This window comes from Pholis gunnellus, assembly GCF_910591455.1.
Source record: "Pholis gunnellus genome assembly, chromosome: 16".
In the NCBI taxonomy this organism is placed as follows: Eukaryota; Metazoa; Chordata; class Actinopteri; order Perciformes; family Pholidae; genus Pholis; species Pholis gunnellus.
Genome location: NC_136543.1, coordinates 7660474 through 7684062, shown reverse-complemented (window position 1 = coordinate 7684062; position 23589 = coordinate 7660474). Strand labels below are relative to the sequence as shown.

At 41.9% G+C, this 23589-nt stretch overlaps 3 protein-coding genes across 4 annotated transcripts; all 3 read left to right on the top strand.

Moving 5' to 3' along the window:
- The first annotated feature begins 2501 nt into the window (after positions 1 to 2501).
- LOC306708553 (protein S100-A1-like) lies at positions 2502 to 4433 on the top strand. 2 transcript variants are annotated; one of them, XM_079176404.1, is made up of 3 exons: positions 2502 to 2639; positions 3903 to 4064; positions 4190 to 4433. In XM_079176404.1, the coding sequence occupies exons 2-3, from the start codon at positions 3924 to 3926 to the stop codon at positions 4346 to 4348; spliced, it is 300 nt and encodes a 99-aa protein (XP_079032530.1). In that variant the 5' UTR covers positions 2502 to 2639; positions 3903 to 3923; the 3' UTR covers positions 4349 to 4433. The 2 variants fall into 2 exon arrangements, with proteins under 2 accessions (XP_079032530.1, XP_079032531.1); XM_079176405.1 differs by having other exon boundaries at positions 2537 to 2654.
- Positions 4434 to 7909: 3476 nt separating this feature from the next.
- LOC306708814 (ictacalcin-like) lies at positions 7910 to 9868 on the top strand. The gene is made up of 3 exons (XM_079176755.1): positions 7910 to 8029; positions 9254 to 9399; positions 9561 to 9868. The coding sequence occupies exons 2-3, from the start codon at positions 9262 to 9264 to the stop codon at positions 9699 to 9701; spliced, it is 279 nt and encodes a 92-aa protein (XP_079032881.1). The 5' UTR covers positions 7910 to 8029; positions 9254 to 9261; the 3' UTR covers positions 9702 to 9868.
- Positions 9869 to 11960: 2092 nt separating this feature from the next.
- Positions 11961 to 23589, top strand: snx27a (sorting nexin 27a). The gene is made up of 13 exons (XM_079175774.1): positions 11961 to 12372; positions 14904 to 15129; positions 15250 to 15442; positions 15819 to 15883; positions 16544 to 16648; positions 16816 to 16894; positions 17181 to 17344; positions 18231 to 18320; positions 19032 to 19181; positions 19444 to 19572; positions 19917 to 19976; positions 20172 to 20220; positions 21089 to 23589. The coding sequence occupies exons 1-13, from the start codon at positions 12047 to 12049 to the stop codon at positions 21157 to 21159; spliced, it is 1707 nt and encodes a 568-aa protein (XP_079031900.1). The 5' UTR covers positions 11961 to 12046; the 3' UTR covers positions 21160 to 23589.

Genomic DNA, 23589 nt, shown 5'->3' with positions numbered 1-23589 from the left:
TCACTTCAACGTGTAATTTGGTGTACAAATTGAATTCACGAATAGGATACATAGAATCAAGCCACTGCAGACAGATAGTACGAAAGCCAATTTGTGGGGAAACATTGCATTGGTTCTGTATTAAATCATACTCTCTTGCAAAATCAGAGCCAGACTGCACAGAATGTAGAAACTCAATGAAGAAAGCTCTGTGTGAGTGGAAACTTCTGGGTCAGTCTACTGGTTTAGCACAAGGGACACCGGAGAATACAAAGAAACATGTGTGTTCTAGTTTGCTAGTTCAGTTAAGCTGCTGCTTGTGCAGTTAAGTTGGATTTCATTGACCGTGACACAAACAGAATAGCTCTTACATGACCAAACACAGCTCAGGAGCATGAAGGATTGTTGCCCTAAAGTACTTTTGTGGAGTATGGCTTAATTCATCACAAGACTCCTGTGGAAGAAGTACTGAGACTTCACTTGAGTAAAAGTAGCAAAACCATACAAATATCAACAATGTTTTACTTTAAGTAAAAGTCCTTTTTAAATGATCTTATGATCATTTATCATGGTAATTTACAGTGCAAGCAACATTTTTTTTAATGTTGTAGCTGGTTGAGGTTGGGCTCATTCTAACTGCTTTATATACTGCTGGGTTGTTCAATCTTTAACAATGTATCATGTCATATGAACTCATCATATGTAGGCTAAATGTTATATCTTTTAAGTGTCAGATAAATATGGTGCAGTTAAAAAAGTAGCTTTTCCCTCTGAATTTTAGTGGAGTTGGTGTATAAAGTAGCATCAAATAGAAATACTCAGATGAAATACAAGTACCTCCAAATTGTTCTTAGATTTGAGTAAATGTACTTACATTTATACATTCCACCGCTTGAGTTTGCACTGCAGAGAAAAAAACAGTATAGCAGCTCTGGGTATTTGTGTTTTCAATATGGGAACAAATACATTATTTGTCATATAAACACAGAAACACATCCATTAACCATGATGTTGTAGAAACTAAACAGTGTGCCGGTCCTCAGTCGTATTACTAATGATATCCACAAGGTGGTGGCATAGAGCTCTATTCAGGCATCGCCTCAATCAATTGCAGTAGAAATGTAAACTTTTACCACTGCTCTTAAGTTATCTGACACATTTATTCACTTTTCAGATAAATACGTTCCAAATTAGTTTACAAAAATATAAGTTGAGTCATGGATGGAATTGTTCTAATTAGAGACATTAAAAACAAAGCTTGCACATTAATGCATCAATAATCCAAGATTAAAATATACAAAACATAATGCTGACAGGGCCTATTATTGATAATGAGTAGTCTACTTTTACTTTGGAAGTATATCTTACTGATAATAGGTTACTTTTGAAGATCTTAAATACTTGTACTTGTAATGAAGTATTTATATTATATTGCAGTATACCTAAGTTAAGCGTCTGGATACTTCTTTCACCACTGCTAAGGTCCACATTTTAAATTTTACATTTTTCAAATCACATGCATTGATGTGTACATCCCGTTAATATTGCAGTAGCTTGTGAAATAAAATACCCTGGAAGTGTAAGATGATAATAGTATAATGTATTTGTTGATTACATTTTGCAGCATCAATCTGAATGTAGCAAGTAACGATAAAACTAAATATATCAAATACATTAAATGGAGTCAAGAGTACAAAGTAAAAAGTAACAGAAAATGGAAATACTCAAGTAAAGAAAAAGTACCTCAAAATTGTACTTTAGTACAAGTAAATGTACTTAGTTACTTTCCACCACTGGCTTTATGGATCACCATCATAAAGAGGAGCATGCAATAATAAGAAGAAAAGTGAACCAAAACAGAACTTCCGGTACAAAAACGTACAGTCTATTATATGTATGTGCTGTAAAATATTTAGCAAAATAACTATATGCTGAAATGTAATCTGTCTGTTTGTTTAGTTTAGTCTCCATTCGAAAACTCTATGAGATGCAGCAATGCTAAAGCAATCACATAAGACAACACTGTAAACTATTCTTGACTTTAGCACACTGTGTACATTGTTGCCTGTGTTGGCAGTCACTGAGAGACTTTGTGTGGTTAAAACAAAGCTGCTGATTACATCGAGCCCCATTCATTAACTCCACCATGTGTTGTTGAGTCCAGCAGGGTCTCTCTTTGACTCTTTGCTATTTCCTGCAATCACGCAATTCATCATTAGTCGACTGAACAGATAGCTGATAGTATTGGTCTTGTGTTGCAGCATACTGTGTCAAAGGGGGGCGGGAAATGACTTCTAGCACAAGAACACATTCCATGTGAAAGATGATTAATCGATTAGTAATCATGTTGTGATGGCATTTTTACTCCTCTACGTCTACATTATAGCTTCAGTTGAGTTTATATATATATAAGTAATATATATATATATATATATGTAAGTTAGTCCAACATCTCCCAAAACCTAATATGAAGTTTATTACTATATGGCGTTACCGCCCACCGCCGTCGCTTCTAGTCGACAGGGTCCACTGTCCACACCGCAGGTTGACTCACTGCTCAGCAGTCAGGGCGGCGTCTCACTATAAAATCTCTGCTGCACTTTTCCCCGACCACTACACATTCCCACCTCTCCTCTGCCGACGACGTCCCGCCCTGCACGGTAAGAACTATATCGGTATGTAACGGTCCTGTCTAGCTGCCTCCGGGAGGGTTTTCAAAAATCCTTTAACTCCTGCAGCTAAGCAACTGGGTGGGGAAGACCAATGAGTATTGGATTAATTACTTCTTTTTTTTTTTTTAAATCTGCCAATCAAAGTTTGCCTGAAGGGAAGCATGTCTGTTTATTCTTAATACCGTTTATGTTACATTATTATTTTACTTTTTGTGCTATTATGCTAGTATTCTTTATTTGTATCTATTGAAAAATGTTGCAATGTATTGATATGAAAGTCCTTTTTTCTTTTTTTTACTTTTGAGCTCACACTTTTTTTAAAAATAATTATAGAAGATGTATACATGTTAGCTGATACAATAAGCACTTACTGAACATTGGCTCCTAGTTTATCACATTTTACTCCACTGCATCCTCTTTTCTTGTAATGTCAACACATACATATACAAGTCATAGCCCATATAGGTGCTCTACAGAGGGTGTGGTTGGACTGTGGGCATGTACTCTGCGTCTCCTCTCATTTGCTGCACAACCACCATTTTGTCTATTCGCACATTTTTCCCCTCATTCAGCTAAAGTTTTCCATTCCCTCTAACTCAAATAACACTCCCTCCCACTTCTCCTTTTGCACTGTTGTAATCATACAGCAACAGTTGGTGACAGAACGGACTCTTTTGAGTTTGGTGATTTCTTTTTTGTTTTGTTATTCTAACAACCTAATAACAGAGCCAACATGCCTTGTGAGCATTACACATTGTGTGGAAGGGCGTTGGAGTGAAGAGAAAGGTGTTGCTACCCCATCATTGAGCTACATGACGTCCTCATTAAATGCAATGTCCACTTTTGCACAACAGAATTTGAACTTCAGTTCACCCATAGGTGAAGCAAGTAGTGGCCAGTTGTGAATTTACAGTCAAGTTATTTTCAGTCCAAGACTTATTTTCTCTGCAAGATCCTCTGATGAAGCTCAGTCTCACTACAGGAGGGGGCCGATTGTAAATCCAGCTTTTGTTTCTTGCAAATAAAGGAGACTGTTTACACTGAGGGATCAGCTCCCTGGCTTTTGAACCCTCCGTGCTCTTTCATATCCTTAGATAAGCTCATCAGTATCATCAAGTATCACAAAACAAACAACCTCTTTTCCATTTTTTCATGAAAGTTGATCCAGAATTGTCCACTAAACTCTATGCTGTCACCGATCATAATCAACAATTTATTCTCTGTTTGAACTTTTTTTTTTTTTTTTTTCAGTCCAAACACACCTCAGCAGCCATGCCTTCAGAACTGGAAACAGCCATGGAGTCACTCATCAAGGTGTTCCACCGCTACGCCACTAAGGAAGGCAAGAAATACGGACTCAGCCGGGGACAGCTCAGACAGTTGATGGAGAACGAGTTGTCTAACTTCCTCAAGGTGAGACGGGAACAACGTGTCCACGACTTAGACACGTTGATTGTAAAATAATTCATCACATAATACGGTACAATCCAGCGTTTTCTTGTTGAAGCTCACCTCCCGACCCCTTTTTTTTAACCCAGTCTCAGAAGGACCCTGCTGCTGTGGACAAAATCATGAAGGACCTGGACAGCAACTGTGATGGCCAGGTTGACTTTGAGGAGTTTGTTTCCCTGGTTGTTGGACTTTCCATTGCCTGTGAGCAGTGCTACCAGCAGGAAATGAAGATGGGGAAGAAGTAATCGGCAACAGCTGGAGAAGGGAAAGAAACCAAAAAGCATTTCAAGTTTTGTAAAGATAGTTTTGTTCATTAAATACACTGAAGAATTTCAAACCTGTTGTGTCTGGTGGTTATTGTATGTGTATTTGCAAGTTACTGTATGTTTAAGTACACACGTTAGCCTGCAAGTTATCATAAGCCTGCATTTTTTCTCTCATTTAAACATAAAAGCACAACTGCCCCTCTTTTAGTTTCTAGTGTTTTTTACTCGTATATATATAAAAAATGGACACAAAGCCCTTCGTTATTGCTCTTCCCCATGTGTAGCATTGTGCTGAATTCACGCCCTGGAGAAGTTCATTCCAGAGATCACAAGTCGACTGACTCCCTTGGCAACTGTACCATAAACACTAGGTGTGATGATGTAATTCCCACCTGTAATTCATGCTTCCCTGAGTGTGAAAGTACAGACGAGCTCCCCCCTCACTGTTCCATAAAGTCCTGCTTATCGCTGCTCTGAGGAATCTGCAGAATGTTCAGGTTGTGAACGCGCCTCTCTGTGAAGCAGACTGTTGCAGCTCTCTGAATCATGATTCATGAGCAGATAAATAAGGTGATCGGGTGCTTTGTAACTGAATAAAGTTTGCTGCATTCTTGTAGATTAGATTTGATTGAGCCGGACGTTCTTGGGCACGGGGTGGAAATGTGGAGTCACATGGCCCAGCGCGTCAGTACACCACTGTTTCCACCAAATTATTTTCATATCTGGTGAAACGTGGATAAACACAAGAGAGATGACCAGGATAACCCCCTCCTTCTGACTCTTCCTGAACTGAAGAGAGACTTTTTTTTCCTCTCTAAAATAAAGTCTCTCAGGCAACACTTCTTCTCAGGCTTTGTTCTGGCACTGACAAGCTCCTCCCTTCAAATGTTTTAGTCATAAATGATTAAGATATGACTCCTATAATTATGGGTGCAACCGTTGAGGTCAGGGTCTGCCAACAGTGACTCCCCAGGCCTGAGGAAGGCCTGCCTCGGAGGCAAAACTCAGGGGGAAATGGTCTCCTGAGCCCTTCACACACACCCTTGAGGCAGAGCCTTGCACTGTGGCCTACCAGAGTGCATGGTTACAGGGGAAACACTCAAGTTGCTAGGTTACAAAGCGCGAGTGTGTGTGTGTCTGTAACCCCCCTCCCCAGTTTACACAGGCACCACACCCATGTGACCCACAGCTGAGGCTACAGCCGGGATTTCCCACTTTGTTGACTGTTTTCCCTTTTGTGTAGTTAAGCAGGAAGTGCACTAAATTCATCGACGTACGGTACATACGGTACATGCTGTATGTTCATCATGCGGCCTTAAACAATGCAATCATTATTTGTGAGGATGAATAACTCTCTTCAATGAAGCGAGAGACCCGAGATCTGCAAACATTGCATTCGGGAATGAATGCCGCACCTTCCTTGGACACACACACAGGAAGAACAGCTCCTCTATGTGGACAATTAAATGTGTTAAACAATAACAGCAACATTCTGAACCTAACAAACCCTTCCCACATCCGGTTTGTAGCTGCTGCCATGGAAAATTACGTCTTGTGATCTGGTTGCAGCGGATGATATAAAAATGTCAAAAGTATGTGAGCGTAACACTTTCTTTCCTCGTCATTCCCAAACTTTTTCTCCTTGTGTCTCCAATAAACCCTCAAAATGCTGCCTATTAAAAAGAATGCCAAAGTCTTCTGAGGGTGGTGCGGGGAGTGTTGTGGAGCCTCATCATGGCCGCAGTATTCCTCAAATCCTGAGTGGATGTTACATTAAAAAGTGCAGTCGGTGGTTGTATGAATCAAGAGAAGACTCGCGGCTCCAAGTGAATCCTCTGAAAAGACGCTTTCTTTTCAGTGTACCACTAGATGGCATAACAGTAACTAATCATAATGGCTGCATGTGAACATTTAACAACTGCAAATAGTTTCATATGAATCACAGCTGGATATTATACAAAATGTGGTTTCCGCGGATACTCCCTCCATGTTTGGTCAATCTGAGTGAGTAGGGAGGGAAGAAGACAGGAAAACAGTTTGACTAAAGGTTTCCACATGAAGTGAAAAAGCACAATGCAATGTAGAAATCCTAAATTCAGTTGCAGACTCCATGAATGTTGGTGACTTGACTTCCAACCTATCATCAGAACTTTGATTGAAGTTGTTAATTAGAGACCAAAACAATTGCACTATGCCCAAACAGGAGAGACAGGAAAAGGCCTTTTGATATCTCCAACTCAAAGTCATGCGACGGACCACACACACATCGCAGCGAGTTGCCACCGTGCTAATTCTTCTGTCTCTGATTCCTGGTCTCTGCAGCATGACTCATGAGCTCTGGGGACATGATTGTGAGTCACAGCCTCCACCACAAAATTGCAAGGAAGAGAGGCCCCACTCAGGACCTAACAATGAGTCACTGTGCCTCAATGGTTTTATTTTGGAATCATGTGCATCTCCAACAATTAAATGAAAATAGAAAGAAAAATGTCAATTATATACACAAAAACAAAAAGAAATGAGTTAGTATAATATACAATTAAAGTATTATCTGATACACATTTAACTTAAATGTACATAACTGTTCGTTGCTTTGGTTTCTGTTTTTCAAGATTTTCAAGAGGGGCATTGCAGCAAAAGTCTCGTCACATTTGGTCTTCGTCTTTAGAAAAGTCAGAAAAAACAATCAAAACTCACAATGCAAACTCAAACAAAGAAGGGGGAAGTAGACTTATGATTGAGAATGCATGCCCACAAATATGTAATAATTAAAGTTAGTTCTTTGGGGAAGAAAAATAAAACCCATCTAAAACTTCTCCAGCATTTGTCTCTTGACTCCAGAGTTGCTTATTTACTTTTAAAGGATTAACAAACGTGACCCTCTAAATAGAGCAGCTGTATGTGACCACATCAATACAAGTGGTGATTCAGTTCACATACTGCTGCATCCTTCCATTCATCAGTTTACAAAACATCTTCAATGAACAAGAGAAAAATGCAATCTGGTTTTGGATGTTTCCCCGAAATTCATTTTTGAAACAATCAATAATAGCAGTTCATATTCCGTTAAGAGACGTTTTTATCTGGAAGAAAAACTACTATGTACTTTAATACATTGCAATCAAAAAGTGGAAAAAGCTCTTCATGATTCTGTCACATGACTACATTGGCTTCAATTATAGTGTAGCTGTAAGAAGCATGAGGTGGTACAAAAGATCCCCTTTTTGCTTTGAAAAAAACGATGCATCACACTGCTACACTTCCTCTCTAATGCTTTCTACAGTCTTAATAACAATAATCACAAGTTCAAATGCAATCTTGTGTTCATAACATTAAAGGGATTGTTTTTGATGCTCAAAGCAGACTCCCAAACAACCAGCATGCATACTCATTAGCGCTTTGACGGTGATTTTCTAAGCAACAATTATAAAGCCACTGTTTCTTAAAGAATAACTTGGGAAATGACAAAATGACAACGAGGGGAGAAGTGGGAGTGGTTGGAGATTAAAAGAGAGGGAGGGAGGGAGGGAGGAAGAGAGGAAAGGAGGAAGGGATGAAGGGAGTGGTGGTTTATAAAGCACCCATTGCATCATTTTCCATCACTACAGCTCCTCTGACTTTAACTCTCCAGTCTCCTTAAATCTCTACAAATCAGCTTTGGTGAGTAGAAAATCGGAACAATATTATTTTGTTTGTTGTTTGATTTCATTTACTGACTTTTTTCCAAGAGGATATTCTTTTGAACTCAACACATTTAATGCCATTTTTATTTGTGTTAAATGCAACTTCAAAGTTACCGAGTTACCAGCTCAGTGTGCATTCCGGGGTTTTGGTTGGCAACAAACGCTGCTCATTTAGCTCTGAGGCCAGTTATTTGGCAGACTTCAGCCTGGAATGTCCTTCCACCGAAGCATTGCTCATTCAGAGGCTAGCGTCAAGCTTTCGAAATGTGCTTTAAATTAAAAGCAAACAGAAATATGATATTCGTTTCGCTTGCACAATTCCACTCTGGTCACAAACCCTCTGCTGCCACAGCCTCCTCAGCGTGCCACACCCCAGAGAGGGAGCGGTACCAGGTGAGACAGAATGTAACCAGAACCAACTCTCTTGTGTTCATGGGGTCAGTGGAAAAAAAAAATCTTATTTACGTTTGACTGAGTTATACCTGCAGAAATTAAGCTGCTGCCATAACAATGACCTGTGTCAGTCGGCAGAGAGTGTGCGTTACGGTCCGTTGATAGGGGGAAAGAAGAGTGGCTGGGCAACGGTGGAAACCAGTTTATTGTTATCCAGCTCCACGGAAAGCTCAGAGAAAAACACTGGCAGAGACTAAATCAATGATGTCAGCCACTGCCTGCGGCTCAAAACATCTTAGTCAATAAATTAGTTTGCATTCCTCTATATATATATATATATATATTGTCTCAACAATTATAGTATATTAATAAGTTAGCCACTTAAACTGCAGTAGGAGTAAAAAGCAGTCAAACAACTGGCCAACACTTGCGCAATAGTGAAGCAGACTTCATGAAGTCAGATGTTTTCCCTTTTCTTCCCCTCCAAACCATTCCCACATGTTGTGGATATAAATGTTGTCCTTTGTTAACGTTCCATCTTTGCCCACAATGCCACGTGATTCGTCAGGGGGCGCGTCAGTAAAAGCTACCAGACCTAGACTCGGCCTCTAGATGGAGTCACAGCAGCATTAAATGAGAGCATCATGCTCAAGCAACTTCTTCAGTGAGTCACCTGAAGGTATTTAAGGGGGAAAATACTAACTAGACCACCTGACCTGAACCCGTGCAACCAAACAAATGAAGAGACATGAGGAAAGATTCCATGTGACAAAATTAACTCTTTATTCTTTCTGTCCCTTTAAACCAGCAATCATCATGTCTGACACCCAGCAGGCTATGGCCCTCCTCATCGCCACCTTCGATAAATACGCCGGCAAGGAGGGGGCCAAGGACACCCTGACTAAGGGAGAGCTGAAAGAGCTGATTCAGAATGAATTTGGGGATATGCTGGGGGTAAGTGACCTCTGGCCTCTCTACTGGTGCATCTAATGGTGATGCATTGTATGGAGATTGGTAAATGCTCGTGGTAGAATGTGTACATCATCACAGCCTGTAGAACTCTCCGGTCGTGCACATGCCCTAGTGACAATTTTCCACGCATTTCTCACCTGCAGAAAGCCTCTGACAAGAAGGCTCTGGACAGCCTCTTCAAGGGCCTGGACGCAAACCAGGACAACAGTGTGGACTTCAACGAGTTTACCAACTTGGTCAGCTGCATCACCGTGATGTGCCACGAACACTTCAGCAAAAAATAAGGATCCAAGCGCCACCTTGGGGCCAGCATAGAGAGCTGCCTTCCTGTGAAAGAGATCCCATGACACAGCCATGGAGTAAATAATAACTCCCAATTAACTAAATTACCACAAAGGCACAAAACATTATATTGTAACGCACAATGAAATAAACTTCTTACTTTGAAACACTTTGTCTGTGACTGTGTGGTGAGGGGGAACAATAGTTGTGACAATATTAGAGAGTTGCACAGACACGTCGGTGCCATCGTCCAAGTGAGCTTATGATCCTTGCCAAAAACACTTCAGGAAAGGAGCAATACAACCGCAGGTTAAAAAAGAAAGGGCGTCATTGATGTTGCTTATCGTATTTAGAGCGAGAAGTGTAAAGTCATAAGCAATAACACGATTCTATACAGTTTTTTGTTACGGCCTTACTTGGCCTGGTATATTGCAGTAGCTTATGGTGGATAATGGTTATTTATTAGTCATTATTAATTGGCAAACTTTAGGTGTTGTTGTACTAGCTGACTTTAATCATACCTAACCCATTTTAGTTCAAGTAACACAGTCTTGCTTTATGATTTTAATATATAGTATTGTAACCTGTATATTTTATTTTGTTATAGACTCCACATTGAGCCTATGTGATGGCTTTTTTTTTCTAAAAAGAGGTTAATATAGGTTAGTATAGGATCACTATCGCTGATGTGTGTCACTAAAGCACTGTGAAGCCTTATTAACCCTAATATTATTTTAACGCCATGTGACTAGCCGTATGCCTTCAGGACTGACAACCTGCATGCTTCCATTCCTAAAGCCGTGTTCACACCAAACGCGTTTAACGCGGCGCGAATCGCGCCAAACGCGCCAAACGCGCCGCCGGCATCGCCGGGGACTATTTGTGTTCATTCGCGTCCATCGCGTCCAACGAGGCCCAAAAGGGGGCGTGGCTTATCGGCCTGAAAGCTGTTCAACTGTCCGCCATCAACCGTAGAAAAATAGCCTCTATTTCTGCTCAATACGTGTTGTGGAAGTCCCAGATATCACGGGGAACTAAACGCCGTCATGTCTGGTTCATAACATAGTCCGGAGGAGCTCCGTGGATTTCATCGAGCTCACTGTGTCTAGCGAGCCACACGTCGGCTGTTTACTACAGCTGTATGAACACACTATAAACTGACTTGGCTGTGATTTAACGGCAATAAACCGACAAAAAGGGACTCCGAAATAACTACGTAATGATGCCGATTTGTACTTGTTTTATCAATGAAGCTCGGATCGATCGGTGCTAGGCTATGCTAACATTACGATAACGTCATATAGACGTAAATACGGCAGCGTCTATTCATTGTTTGTACCATATGGTTTACACACAAACATGTCTACACATAGTTTGGTCCGGTCTCTACTGATATGAGGTATCGTAGAGCTCTGGGTGAACATAGCGGCTACAGCATTTATTTTCTGATTTAGCAACGGCAGGACTTCACTGATGACGGAGAGAGCAACTCAACGCTGATTGGCTATCGCGCTGGAGCGTCACGCGATTTTTTCGCAGAAGTTCAAATATTTCAACTTCTGCGTTTGGGGCGTTTGGGGCGTTTCGGCGTTTCGGCGTTTTGACGCGTCAAACGCGCCAAACGCGCCATCGCGTCCAACGCGTCTGTACATAGACTTTGAATGTAATCGCGCCGCGTTAAACGCGTTAAACGCGTTTGGTGTGAACACGGCTTAACAACCACTTCAGCTGGTGACGTCACAGATTACTTCTCCCTCTCTGTTTTAAAATGTGTAATCAGCACTTGTACCCTGTACCGTACATGATGGCCTGTCCCAATCACATGGACTACTCAAGATCATTTGAGAAGAAGCTAAATGATATCAGTGTCTGTGTCTGTGTCAGACAATCAGGGAGTGGGAATTAAAAAATGAGAGCGAGGGAGAGAGAGAGTGAGAGAGATTTCAAAAATAAAACAACAAGAAGTTGAAAAGACCCATATATAGGTGGATTACATATTACCTATAGTCTCCCTGAGAGAGTTCAATCAAAAAATGAAAGTTACAGAAGGTTACTTCTAAAAAAAAAAAAAATCTTCTTACAATATAAAAAATAAACCAATACATCGTGTCTTCGTAGGTTGTTTATTTTTGTTTATTTATTGTCAACTGAATAACTTCGCATTGAAAAGCTCAACAGACCAGACTTTGGGTGACGCCTCCGGTCAGTCACGTTGTGAGGCCGTGTCTCGTGACGCTGCTGAGGGGCGGGTTATCAGGTCTGTGGTGCTAACGTTTACTGAGGGACAGAGCTCGAGTGTTGTTTTGAATTTACGATAAGACACCGATCGGAAGGGGGGCTAGGGCCTATGGATAAGATGGCGGATGTAGAAGACGATGAAACTCAGTCTGCTCCCCCTTCGGCATCCCGTAACGGTCCGGTTGTCGGTTCGTCTGCGGGCACCGCGGGCCAGAACATAGCCAGCATTATGGTTACGTCAGGTCCGCGGATGGTGAGGATAGTCAAGTCGGAGTCCGGCTACGGGTTCAACGTTCGCGGTCAAGTTAGCGAAGGAGGACAGCTCCGGAGCATCAACGGAGAGCTGTACGCTCCCCTGCAGCACGTCAGCGCTGTTTTACCCGGAGGAGCGGCAGACCGAGCTGGGATAGCAAAGGGTGACAGGATCCTGGAAGTGTAAGTTCAGCCTCTGTCTGTTCAACATGGCCAGGTAGTTAGCAAGTGAGGCTAGCTACCCAGTTTAGCCCGTGTTGATCCAAAGCGTGCGTTAATATGAGCTATCATCAAGGTATAACGCTACGTCACCTGTATGTTATGACTGCACAAGTAATGTAAGCCGTTTACCAGGCTAACTAGTAATGCGTTAACGTCACTCAACACTTGGTGTTGTAGCTAAAGCTAACGCTGGAGAGTTATCCAGAAAGCTAACCGTCTTACATAAGTTGGACAACAGGCTGTGCATGTTGATTAGCTGTAGCTAGCTAGCGAGCCAGGTAGCTAACGTATTGTTGTTGGCTCACTTTGCGCAGTGACTGCTTCAGCGTGGTTGTAATGACGGGAATTAAATGACAATCTTGTTGACGTTGTATTGTCATATCCTTCATAGTGTGGAGGTGTGTTTTGACCCTGTCCGGAGACAGTGGATGGCAGTGTTGTCACGCACAATTCAATATCAAATGATCAGCGTCTGCACGCATCTTGTCTTGAAGATAAACATTTTGTAAGACTATCCTTCAATACTGACATGCTGTTTACATGGGTCAGTTTTAGTCTTTTGTTTTGACCCTTTATTTCAATAAGTGCACGTGATTGGCGTTAATGTACAGGACTTGAACATGCTAATGAACTGTCTGTCTTTCCCTAAAGGAGATTTTCATGAGAATAACCTAATTGTGAAACGTCTCTTCTAGACTTTAACTTTTAACAGATATATATGAGTGAGACCTAGAATTGCTTATACTTACAAAAATACAAAAGGGAAATAATGTTCCCACTGAGCTCTTCAGTTCATATTTGTAGTCCAAATGGAAGAGTCAGTCTCCATGATTAAATCAAACTATCAATGATCTACCCCCTGTATGTGAATCTTAGAAGTGTGTGTGTGTGTGTGGCCGGCCTATAAGCTGTAACATCAGGATTTGAACATGTTCATGTATTACTGTGACTGGGTCATAGGTTAAACTTCGACAAAGGGAGAAGAGGAACAGAAAACAAGGATCTACGTCTTGCTGAGGCATAAAAAAAAAAGTTTCACTCAACCTTTGTTTTCTCCATGTTTACTGCTGAGTCTCTCTCTGGTCATGTGACTATACCAGTACTTATCATGTGACCAGCTCGATCATTTCGGAGAAACTCTGAAGAATCCTCCGGTTAGTTATGTCAAATGTCAGCATCTTCCTAGTTTTATGAACAATTTAAGGGTAACAATGCTCCGACCACCACTGGTGATAACCAGCTAACTTTAGCTACGTCCTGGCTTCACTGTCTGTGTATAGTTTGTGTAGAATCATATTTTTACGAGTCACCTTTTATAAAGCGGATAATATTCTCAACAAGTTTTGATTATTGATTCTCACAATTTCAAAAAAATAATGATTTATCTTATAGTTAAATCTTTTATTCAGAGGAAATACCCAATATCTTATAATATAACGTGAAGAGCTGCTTGCTTTGCAATTTAGGCCATTGTAAATTGGCCATTGTAAATTGTTACAGGAATGCGTCACTGTTCCATTCATTTATAGACTAAATATTTCATTGAAACATATTAACTACACATTCACTTAGCCTAATTCACATTCATCCAACCCTCTTTGTAGCTGATCAGCTAGTGTGACACCTTTCTGGCAGACATTGCTTTGCTGCTGTTGTGTCTAATAAGAGGATGATGGGATCAGATTAGTGTTGAGACCAAAACTTCTCCTTTTTATCTTTGTCTTTTTGTTCGCCTCCGACTCCTTTGCTGTCTAGTTGAACAAATCTGAGGAATGTCGTCATGTCGATCTCTATTCCCATTCCTTCCATTGTTGACTATTTTTAACTTCCCTTTATCCGTTAGACTTATTCCCACTTTGATCCACGATGCTCTACAGATAAACCTTCTATAAGCAATAAGAGAGGCATGGCATATGGTGGACAGACCAATGATTGGACTCTTGCGTGCTCCGTCCTCTCCTGTGTCTGCCCCGCTGGTTCTCTTAGGACGATTAGCAGAGACACCTGATGCTGGGGCCATCTGGCCTCAGCAAAAGCCAAGAAGGGAGGTGTCTCACAGCACCAAAGGAAAGAGAGACATCAGACCTGACCTGGTTACTCAGCACTCCCAACATTGTGTTTATCAATGGAGGACATTACCACACACCGTGATGAGTAAAACGAGCAGGATGCCTGTATTGTATTGATACTTGATATCCAAATATGCTCTGAGTTGAGGTACTAGAATTAGTATTGAGATAGAAATGGTTGGATCAGTGCACTCCTAATTATTATTTCCACCATAGATGCATTTAGAGGTGGTAAAAGTCCAGTCAAGCCTCGCTCTGGTCAGTGTTTGAATGCTTGATCTGTTTAGTGTAGAGCGTTGAATCGTCTGCCATGTCGAAACAATTGATCTTTTAACAAACGCTGGGAAAAGAGGGTTTTTAAAACTTACTGTCAACTTTCCTTCTGTCTCTCCCTTCCTTCTCCTGCTCTTACTTTCCCTCCAGTAATGGGGTGAGCGTGGAAGGTGCCACCCACAAGCAGGTGGTGGACCTCATCCGTGCAGGGGAGAAGGAGCTGGTTCTGGCTGTGCTGTCGGTTCCTGCTCAGGAGGCCGATGGCTTGGAAGGAGGAGATGAAGTCCAACTTAACTATGACTACAGCGACAAGCAGGCAGTGCCCATTTCTGTTCCCACGTACAAACATGTAGAGCAGCACTCAGAGAGGTTTGTGGTGAGTACCAATCTGACACACAACTTGTACAACCTCTTACAGCTGCCCCTCAAATTTAGATGTTTACAAATGGTATTGAAAACCACTTGTCCTGTCCTGTCTTTGTCTCAATGACCGTAGGTGTACAACGTGTACATGTCAGGTAGACAGCTGTGTTCAAAGCGCTACCGGGAGTTTGCCATCCTGCACCAGAACCTCAAGAGGGAGTATTCGAACTTCAACTTCCCAAAGCTTCCCGGTAAATGGCCCTTCTCCCTGTCTGAACAGCAGCTGGATGCTCGCCGTAGAGGCCTGGAGGAATATCTCGAGCGAGGTAGGCTGATATGGAAGGTCATTGGCCTCATAAACCAAATTGTTTGCTGATTTTCGAAATGGGCAAGGACAAAAGGATTTTCTCTTACCAATCCACATGTTGTTTCAGAAGAATTACTGCTTGATTTTCCATGGTTGTAGTTTAAGTACGATGAGCTATTCAGACCCATCAGAGTCCATAATAGTCATACGAAGGAACGGAAGGAATAATTGAATGTGTACATGCAGAAATCATGTAGTTAGGATATAAAATAGTTCTGGCTTTGATCCATTTTCCACCATATACTGAAATACTATAAATCTGAACAAAGCATGTTTATTTGATTGACTTTGACCTCCCTCTCTTTCTCTCCATCTGCTTCTGTATTTGTCTCTAGTTTGCTCTGTGCGGGTGGTCGGAGAGAGTGACATCATGCAGGAGTTTCTCTCTGAATCAGATGAGGTATGCACCTTCTTTATTATTGTTCTGACACTGTAATATATTTGGCTTGAGCTATTTCTGTGTGAATTTTAGCTTTGAAAAAAGTTGTTTGTCTTGTCAGGAAGGGGATCTGCACAGCACCTCGTTTATTATACCGTGCTTTCCTAAATTCAGTCCGTCATTTTAGCTTTTCTAATAGGTCGTATGGTTAGGGATGTATTTTTCTGATTCAAGTAAGAATTTATCACTTGTGATAAAGTTCTGAATATATTCATCAACCTCCTTTTTAGTCTTTTAGCGCAAAAAGAAGGAGGTTATTTGCCATAAACAAGCATCAGTAGTCAAGTTTAATTCCTTCAAGTAGCTGTCTGCCAGCATGGAGTTTAAATGTGAGAGGCAAAACAATTGAACAGTCAATTGCGTTGCCTTTCTAGTGTTGAACGAATGACAGCATCAGAGACAAATGCAATAGTACTTAAAGAAACATAAATCGGAGGATCAGGACTAAAACTGATCGTAGGTCTGGTTTAGTTGTGTCTTCTTTGCTTTTTTGTTATGGTTCTGATGCAAACGAAGCATTCACCAGTAATTCAGAACAAACGCACACTCGTACAAGCAGGCACACGCCCTTGTTAAGCCAGCTCTACAGCTGTTCTCATTATGTGTTGCTTCGCTGTGCAGAACTACAATGGAGTGACAGATGTAGAGCTGCGGATAGCCCTGCCAGACAAGACCACCATCTCTGTCAGAGTACGCAAGAACAGCACCACAGATCAGGTGTACCAGGTAAGATCACATGACACACATATCGTACAGTATACTGCCCCATTGTTTTGGACTTCTGAATTTGTCTTTGGATTCAGTTCTTAGCTAGAATTATAACACTGAGAATTGCGAAATCAAACTTTCATGCTGCAATAAAAAGTCTCAAACATTGTTTTTCCTTTCTGCAGGCATTAGTGATGAAGGTTGGAATGGACAGTATTATGGCGAGCTACTTTGCCCTTTTTGAAGTCATCAACCACTCCTTTGGTAAGAACCATGTGTGTATCGACGTTGTATGGAAATTCACAGAGCATTTTTTCTTTCTTGTTTAATTTTAAAAGCCTTGCTTGGGTGACTTACCACATGAGTTTTCTAAATAAAGACGTGTACCATTCCACTGGTTGTTTTAATGCATTGGGCCTAAGGGTATGCACAGTTTTGGACAGCAAGGGCAGGTAATGTTGTACAGGCCAGAATGAATTATTTTCTAGTGACTGAACGGACACCCCTCCCCCCTCTCCTCCCCCCCTCTCCTTTCTATTATTCGTTGCAGTGCGGAAGCTGGTTCCTAATGAGTTTCCCCACAAGCTGTATGTGCAGAACTACACATCAGCAGTGCCGGGGACGTGCTTGGCGCTCCGCAAATGGTTGTTCAGCTTCCAGGAGGAGGAGTTACTAAGAGAAAACCCGCTGGCGCTGCACTACTGCTTTCACCAGGTGAGAACAATAATTGAATCCCACTTGCCACGGACTTCAGGGAACGTGGCCCAAAATGTGTTCTTCTGGGCTTTTTCCTCAAGAGTTAATATACTTTTTACATGGATTATTTCTGGTATAATGAGGGAAATTAACTGTATTACTCTACTCTTTTACGCTAAACCACTTAAACTGGTTTTAAAATCATCCAGTTCAGTCTAGTTCATTATTCCCACAGTTAACAATATTTGTTTACCGTGGCTTTTGAATATATCTGCATTCAGGGTAAACACACACACACAGGTTCACTCATTTAGAGTCAATGCGTACTTGTTATTTTATCCAGCTTTGCTAGACATTAAACACAATCTGATTATCTTGTAGTGTTAAACAACTAGTCTAGGCTTTGAAATGCCACCACTTATGTCCTTAATCAGGACCAGAGATCCAGAGAAACATAATAATCTAGTATAAAGTGTGAACTGAAATAATCCTCGACTGGAAATGCACAAAAAAGCAACATAGCAGCAGCAGCAGCAGCAGCAGTCTACAAGCTGTCCGCTGACTAATAAAGGTCACTGCCTGAAGCGTTTTAGGCATGTGAGGTTCAGCAGTGACCCATAACAGCAATTTCTGCTTTAAAGTCAGCGAGTTTAAACTTGTTGTTAAGCTCTGTTTAGCTGATCTTAAGGCAGCTGCATAAATCGCTACTGACGACCCCTTTCACAATGTCGCCTGATCGTTGGTAACGTAGAAATATTGATTATAGCCACTTTGAGGTGTACACATAAGTAACTGCTGTCATTGATTGAACTTGGTCACTTGAGGCAGAATGTCCTTTTGCTCAATGTTTTGAATGGATAATCATTTTTGTGCAGTGACCTTACATAATACCCGTCTGTCCTAGGCATTGGAAGATGTGAAGAAGGGATTCATAAAAACAGAGGACAAATCCTACCAGCTGCAGAAACTGGCAGAGCAGCGCAAGATGGCCACGGTCAGTCCTACAGACCACTCTTTGTTCAGGGAGGGGATTGGGATGACTGCACTTTTTTTTTTTGCCTGCTGACCAGAGCCATCACCAAAACGTTACCAAATAGAGATGGACAGAGAAGTCACAAACCCTTTTACTTCAGAATAAGGCCTTCTGTGGTTTAAACGGAGATAGAGCCATTGAGTTAAATATTGATGTGTGTTGAACATTAACCGACCTGTGGCATGTGAGAGTCTGAAGGCTTCTCTGTGTGTGTGTGATCTATGCAGCCAGCCAGCACAACATTTCCAAATGTTAGGCAGTATCTTAAAAGGAATGTTCACACAGATAAGAACATTTGCTTCATCCGGATCAACTAGACGGAGAAACCTAAATATTTGGTAATCGTAAACCCTTACTTGTATCTCGGAAAAGGTCAGTATCTGCATGAAAGAAGCACAGGACTCTGAATGTAGCGATATCACAAAGTAGTGCAAGAGAAATAGAGATTGTTACAAATTCATTTGCTCACAATTCTGACTCAAAGTCGGCATTACTGCATTATTCTTTCCGTTACAAACCAAAAAGTCCTACTCATAAGTAATTGTACTAAGGAGAGAGAGAGAGAGAGAGTGAGAGAGAGAGAGAGAGAGATGTAAACCTCATCTTATTTAGATTGCCACAGCCTGGTTAATTATAGGATTAGTGACGGATGTGTTTGCTCTCTAATACTAGTACCTGAGTCTGTTGCGGACATGTGAGGGCTACAACGAGGTGGCCTTCCCCCACTGCTCCTGTGACTCCCGGCGGAAAGGACATGTCATCACAGCTATCAGCATCCATCACTTCAAGCTGCACGCTTGCACCGAGGACGGCACGCTGGAGGTGAGCGTTTGTTTTTGCTGGTTTGATATAGAAGTACAGCACAAGTAGGGGATCCAAGCCATCACTTTTTAGTGCAACACGGTATGTGAAAATAGAGATTTTTACATTATTGTATACAACAATTTAGCGTGTATAATAAAGTACAATCCTGTATTTTCCCGAAATGGATTTCCCAGATAGTGAAGCAAAGCAAATGTTGAGCTTAAGATGTAAATGTCTTATCTATGCACAGAGCTTACCCACTTTGAACTCTCTCCCACAGAACCAGGTGATAGCTTTTGAGTGGGCGGAGATGCAGCGTTGGGACACTGACGAGGAGGGGATGGCTTTCTGCTTTGAATACGCCAGAGGAGAGAAGAAGCCTCGCTGGGTCAAGATCTTCACTCCATATGTAAGTCACCACGTGTATTTGTTGTGTTCTTTGTTGTAGGGCTGTAGTCAAAAGATCATCTAGCTGGACTGACATTCTTTTACCAATTCTACCAATAAGAATATCGACCAACCGACCGGAAGGGGACAGTCCTGCTTTGTTTGAATTTGCAGTTTTAGAGGGACATATGTTGGGATGTTTTTTTTAAAAGAACAAGTTATACTTGGTTTGACAGTCGACACACTTTCCTTCACATGCAATAATAACGGTAGTAAAAAGCAAAACCTTGTCACTGTGACTTTGCAGGCTGATTGTGGTGTATAAAGAAGGCTCCCTTGACATTCTCTTTGTTTTATTTCCCCCAGTTTAACTACATGCATGAGTGCTTTGAGCGGGTCTTTTGTGAGCTGAAGTGGAGGAAACAGGTAAGGACCACTCCTTTCCTCTTTCCTTGTGGGAAACGCACGACTCCATGCCAAGTTTGATATTCTAAACATAGCTTATTGCTTACATTTTTCTTTACAAATACAAAAAGACCCCTAAGATGTCGTCGTCTGGGCTTTGTTCAGAATTATGGACTTTACATTTCTTGTGTATTGATTTTTTTTTTTTGCTATCAGGTTGAGGAAGAGGCATCTGACAAAGACAACAAAAACTGCAGTAACAATGGTAAGCAGCAAGTGTCTTTTTTTATCTCCTAAATATAACGGCGTTTGTAACTACTTGATAAAACAGCACCGACACTGAATGGTAAGAGGCCTTATCTAGGGCAAATTATAAAGAAATATGTATTCAGGTGTGGTACTGAGTGACATCACCCATCAAGCATCATGAATTATGCAAAAAACTCTACAAAAACTAAAAGGGCAAGGGCAGGGAGAGCATTTTAAGTATGCTACCTTCTTCTTCATGTGTAATAAAGGCAAAAATATATCTACACGCTTTCCTAGTTTATAAGTAACTTATGTTCAGTGACATTGAACCACACTTGGCCCCTAAAAAGGCACTTTCAGATACGCTTGTGTTTCTTTATCTCTCTTGTGCAGCTCTTAATGCATTATAAGGAAGGAGAGAGTCAATTCCTACTCCGGTGCCATCCGATCACTGTAAGAAGTGTTCAGATTAGATGCATGCGAAGACGCGTGACTCGCTATCAGGGCCGTCTCCAAGAGACCCACACAGTAGAAGGAAGTTGAAACTATATGTTCCATATGAGACGGCGCAAGACCAGCAATACAAGAATGTGGAAAAGCAGCTACGAGGCATGAGGCTGAGTCAGCAACCTTTTTGGAGATACAGGAACAGAGATAATGTCAGCTGAGGACTCAGAAAATGAGATGGCCGATGACGTCCATGTATGAGACGAAGGCTTCAGCGTGCCACAAAGGCACTTGTTGAATCACAATCACTTATAATCAAGCAGTCGGAATTCAGGGAATGTTCCCGGTGACGGTGCTGAGAAACTGACCGATGTGTTGTTTGTTTCTGTGGCAGCATCATTCAGACTTGTTCCCTGAATCGTCTCTCTGTGTTCCAGAGTATCTGCCTCCTCTGGAGACGCAGCAGAAGGGATGGCGCCACCTAGGGGGAGAGATCGCAACGTCCTAAAAAAGAAAAAAAAAAATCATTTGTCATCACTCGGAACTAGAACTGGTCCACTCGCATCATCACAGCCACCCCAGAGAGCGCCCATCGACAAAACACCGAACCACTCGAGGCGATCCATGCCCCCCCCCCCCCCCCCCCCACCGACCCCGAAAAACAAACCGGAAGAGCACCGGAAATGGAATCGCCCAGACTTTACCGACCCCAGGGATACACACCGCAAGAAGAGCGATGAAGGATAAATCAACAAACGCCAACTTCCATGTCATTCACTAGATCTCCATAGCGTGTCAGTTGTTTCCCTCCGTGCATCTGCCCTGTGGTGTGTGGCAGGACACCGGTTGAGATGTAACACACACACACACACACACACACACGTGCGGCGCGTGACCGGTCCGGGTCACCACAGCGCTGCAAAGGGAGCTTCCTCGACGAACCGCCGCTTGGCGCGAGAGCCCAACACGTGAGATAGAATTGTCCGACGGCGACGGGCTCGCTGCAAAGCTTTCAGCCTGGCCCTCGTCTGCTGAGCTGAGCTGATGAAAATACGAATGGAGACAAACAGGAAAACGGGGGTTTTCAGTTCTTTAAACGTCAGAAAGAAAGAGAAAGAAAGAAAGAAAGAAAGCAAGCAAGCAAAATCCTGCTTTACGCTGATGATGGACAACAACGCAAAAATGATGTTTTCTATCTGTAAGGTCAGACGTATTCTGTCTTTGTCAAAACAAAACATAGTCGACACAAATGTAACCGAAAAAGGATGTGGGGGGATGTTTCATACGTATGTGTATGTTTATCTTACTTCTGATAAAATATAGATTAATATAAGAGCTATAAAAAAAAAAACATTGTTTCTTGATCTAACACAACGAAACACTAACTGGATTGCATTCAAGCTGCTCTAACAAATTTAAGTTTTTCACCTTTTGTTTCCGGTCTAACCCACGCTACCGACAGAACCACGTCTGTTGTCTGCCGCTGGTGTCGGTGTGTGTGTGTGTGTGTGTGTTTCAATGTGGTGATTTTGCAGAGCTAGTAAGTCGAGAGGAAGACGTGTTCTCCGTCTCGGTGCAGGGAGGAACTCTTGAACAAAAAGTTGATGGGCCAAACGTTTTTGAAACGGCACACGGTGTGCGTGACTGACTGATTGTGAGTATAAAGACGGGACGAGAGAGTTATTCCTGTTGAGTTGCAGTTTTCTGAACAGGCAGCAGAGAGCAGCAGAGTGCAAGACATATTTAGTCGTAGGCTTTGAGGAGAGAAATTGAAATTCTCAGCTTCTTACAGAGTGATCCCTCCGGCGCTGTAACCTACCCAAAAGTATCACTCCTCTTCAGGTTGTCCAATAACCATGTCAGGAAGACAGATGGAGTGTGTGTGTCTAGAGTAGATGGTGCATAACGTTGTGTGACTGCAACCAGCATACATAGCAATGCAGGCAGCTGCAATGCCTCCTACTGCACCTACATTGGTACAGTATTAGTTGTGTGTTATTTGCACATGATTACATGACAATTTACACAGATTTTTGTTGTGTGTTTTTAGAGCAACACGTTTTTCTCTTTGTAGATTTTCAGTTTGAAACATTTTTGTCTCACTTTAAGTGTGTAGAAAGCAGGTTTACATGCCGGCGAGAAAAGATAAAAAAAACCTTTGAAAGGAGACGATGTGCGTAAATGTATTGATTTCCTTCTGAATGCAATAGAGTTTTGTTCATCCCACTAATGGCAAGTAGTTTATTGCGGCTTATTAATTATTGACTCATCCTTAAGCTTCGCTCGCTGTCTGGCAGCGACCAAAAACCTGAAACCAAGAGTATCGTTGGTTATTTTTATTCAAACTGACTTAGAGCACAAGTTCTGCTTTACTCAAAATATATATATTTACAGTTAAGCTTAGTTTTCGGTTCAATCGAATGGTTAATTCGTCCCTAGCTTTAGTCATGATTTGCTTTCAGTGGGTTACCTTGGAGCATGCTTGTTCGTGTGCGCTCGTCCTCTGTGTTTATCATTGACATTGCTGATAAGCTTTTAGGCTCTGATTGGACGCGTCTGATGAGCTGCTGGTGTGAGAGCCAGCAAAGGAAGATGGGATTTTGTATCCGCACGGCGGCAGAGACGCCAGACAGATGGAGACAAATGGGAGGCGTCTCCTGTTGTCTCGCTAAACATACACAGGCGCTCACGTGCACAGAACACACACACACACACACACACACACACACACACACACACACACCTGTTTCCATGTTGTCCATGACAAAACTGTAACATTGCAAGAGATTTAGTTATTTGTCATCCTGTTGCCTCTATGGACAGGCCTCTGTTATACAACAGCCTAAAGCAATACATGCGTGTGTTTTACACACACACACACACACACACACACACACACACACACACACACACACACACACACACACACACACACACA

What these genes read in the sequence shown, in the direction of transcription:
- snx27a (XM_079175774.1), top strand. Translation starts at nt 12,047, where the DNA reads ATGGATAAGATGGCGGATGTAGAAGACGATGAAACTCAGTCTGCTCCC. An exon ending in GGAGGAATATCTCGAGCGAG is followed by an intron (nt 15,443 to 15,818) that starts GTAGGCTGATAT and finishes ATTTGTCTCTAG; the next exon opens with TTTGCTCTGTGCGGGTGGTC. An exon ending in CAAAAACTGCAGTAACAATG is followed by an intron (nt 20,221 to 21,088) that starts GTAAGCAGCAAG and finishes TCTGTGTTCCAG; the next exon opens with AGTATCTGCCTCCTCTGGAG.
- LOC306708553 (XM_079176404.1), top strand. Translation starts at nt 3,924, where the DNA reads ATGCCTTCAGAACTGGAAACAGCCATGGAGTCACTCATCAAGGTGTTC. An exon ending in AGTTGTCTAACTTCCTCAAG is followed by an intron (nt 4,065 to 4,189) that starts GTGAGACGGGAA and finishes TTTTTAACCCAG; the next exon opens with TCTCAGAAGGACCCTGCTGC.
- LOC306708814 (XM_079176755.1), top strand. Translation starts at nt 9,262, where the DNA reads ATGTCTGACACCCAGCAGGCTATGGCCCTCCTCATCGCCACCTTCGAT. An exon ending in AATTTGGGGATATGCTGGGG is followed by an intron (nt 9,400 to 9,560) that starts GTAAGTGACCTC and finishes TCTCACCTGCAG; the next exon opens with AAAGCCTCTGACAAGAAGGC.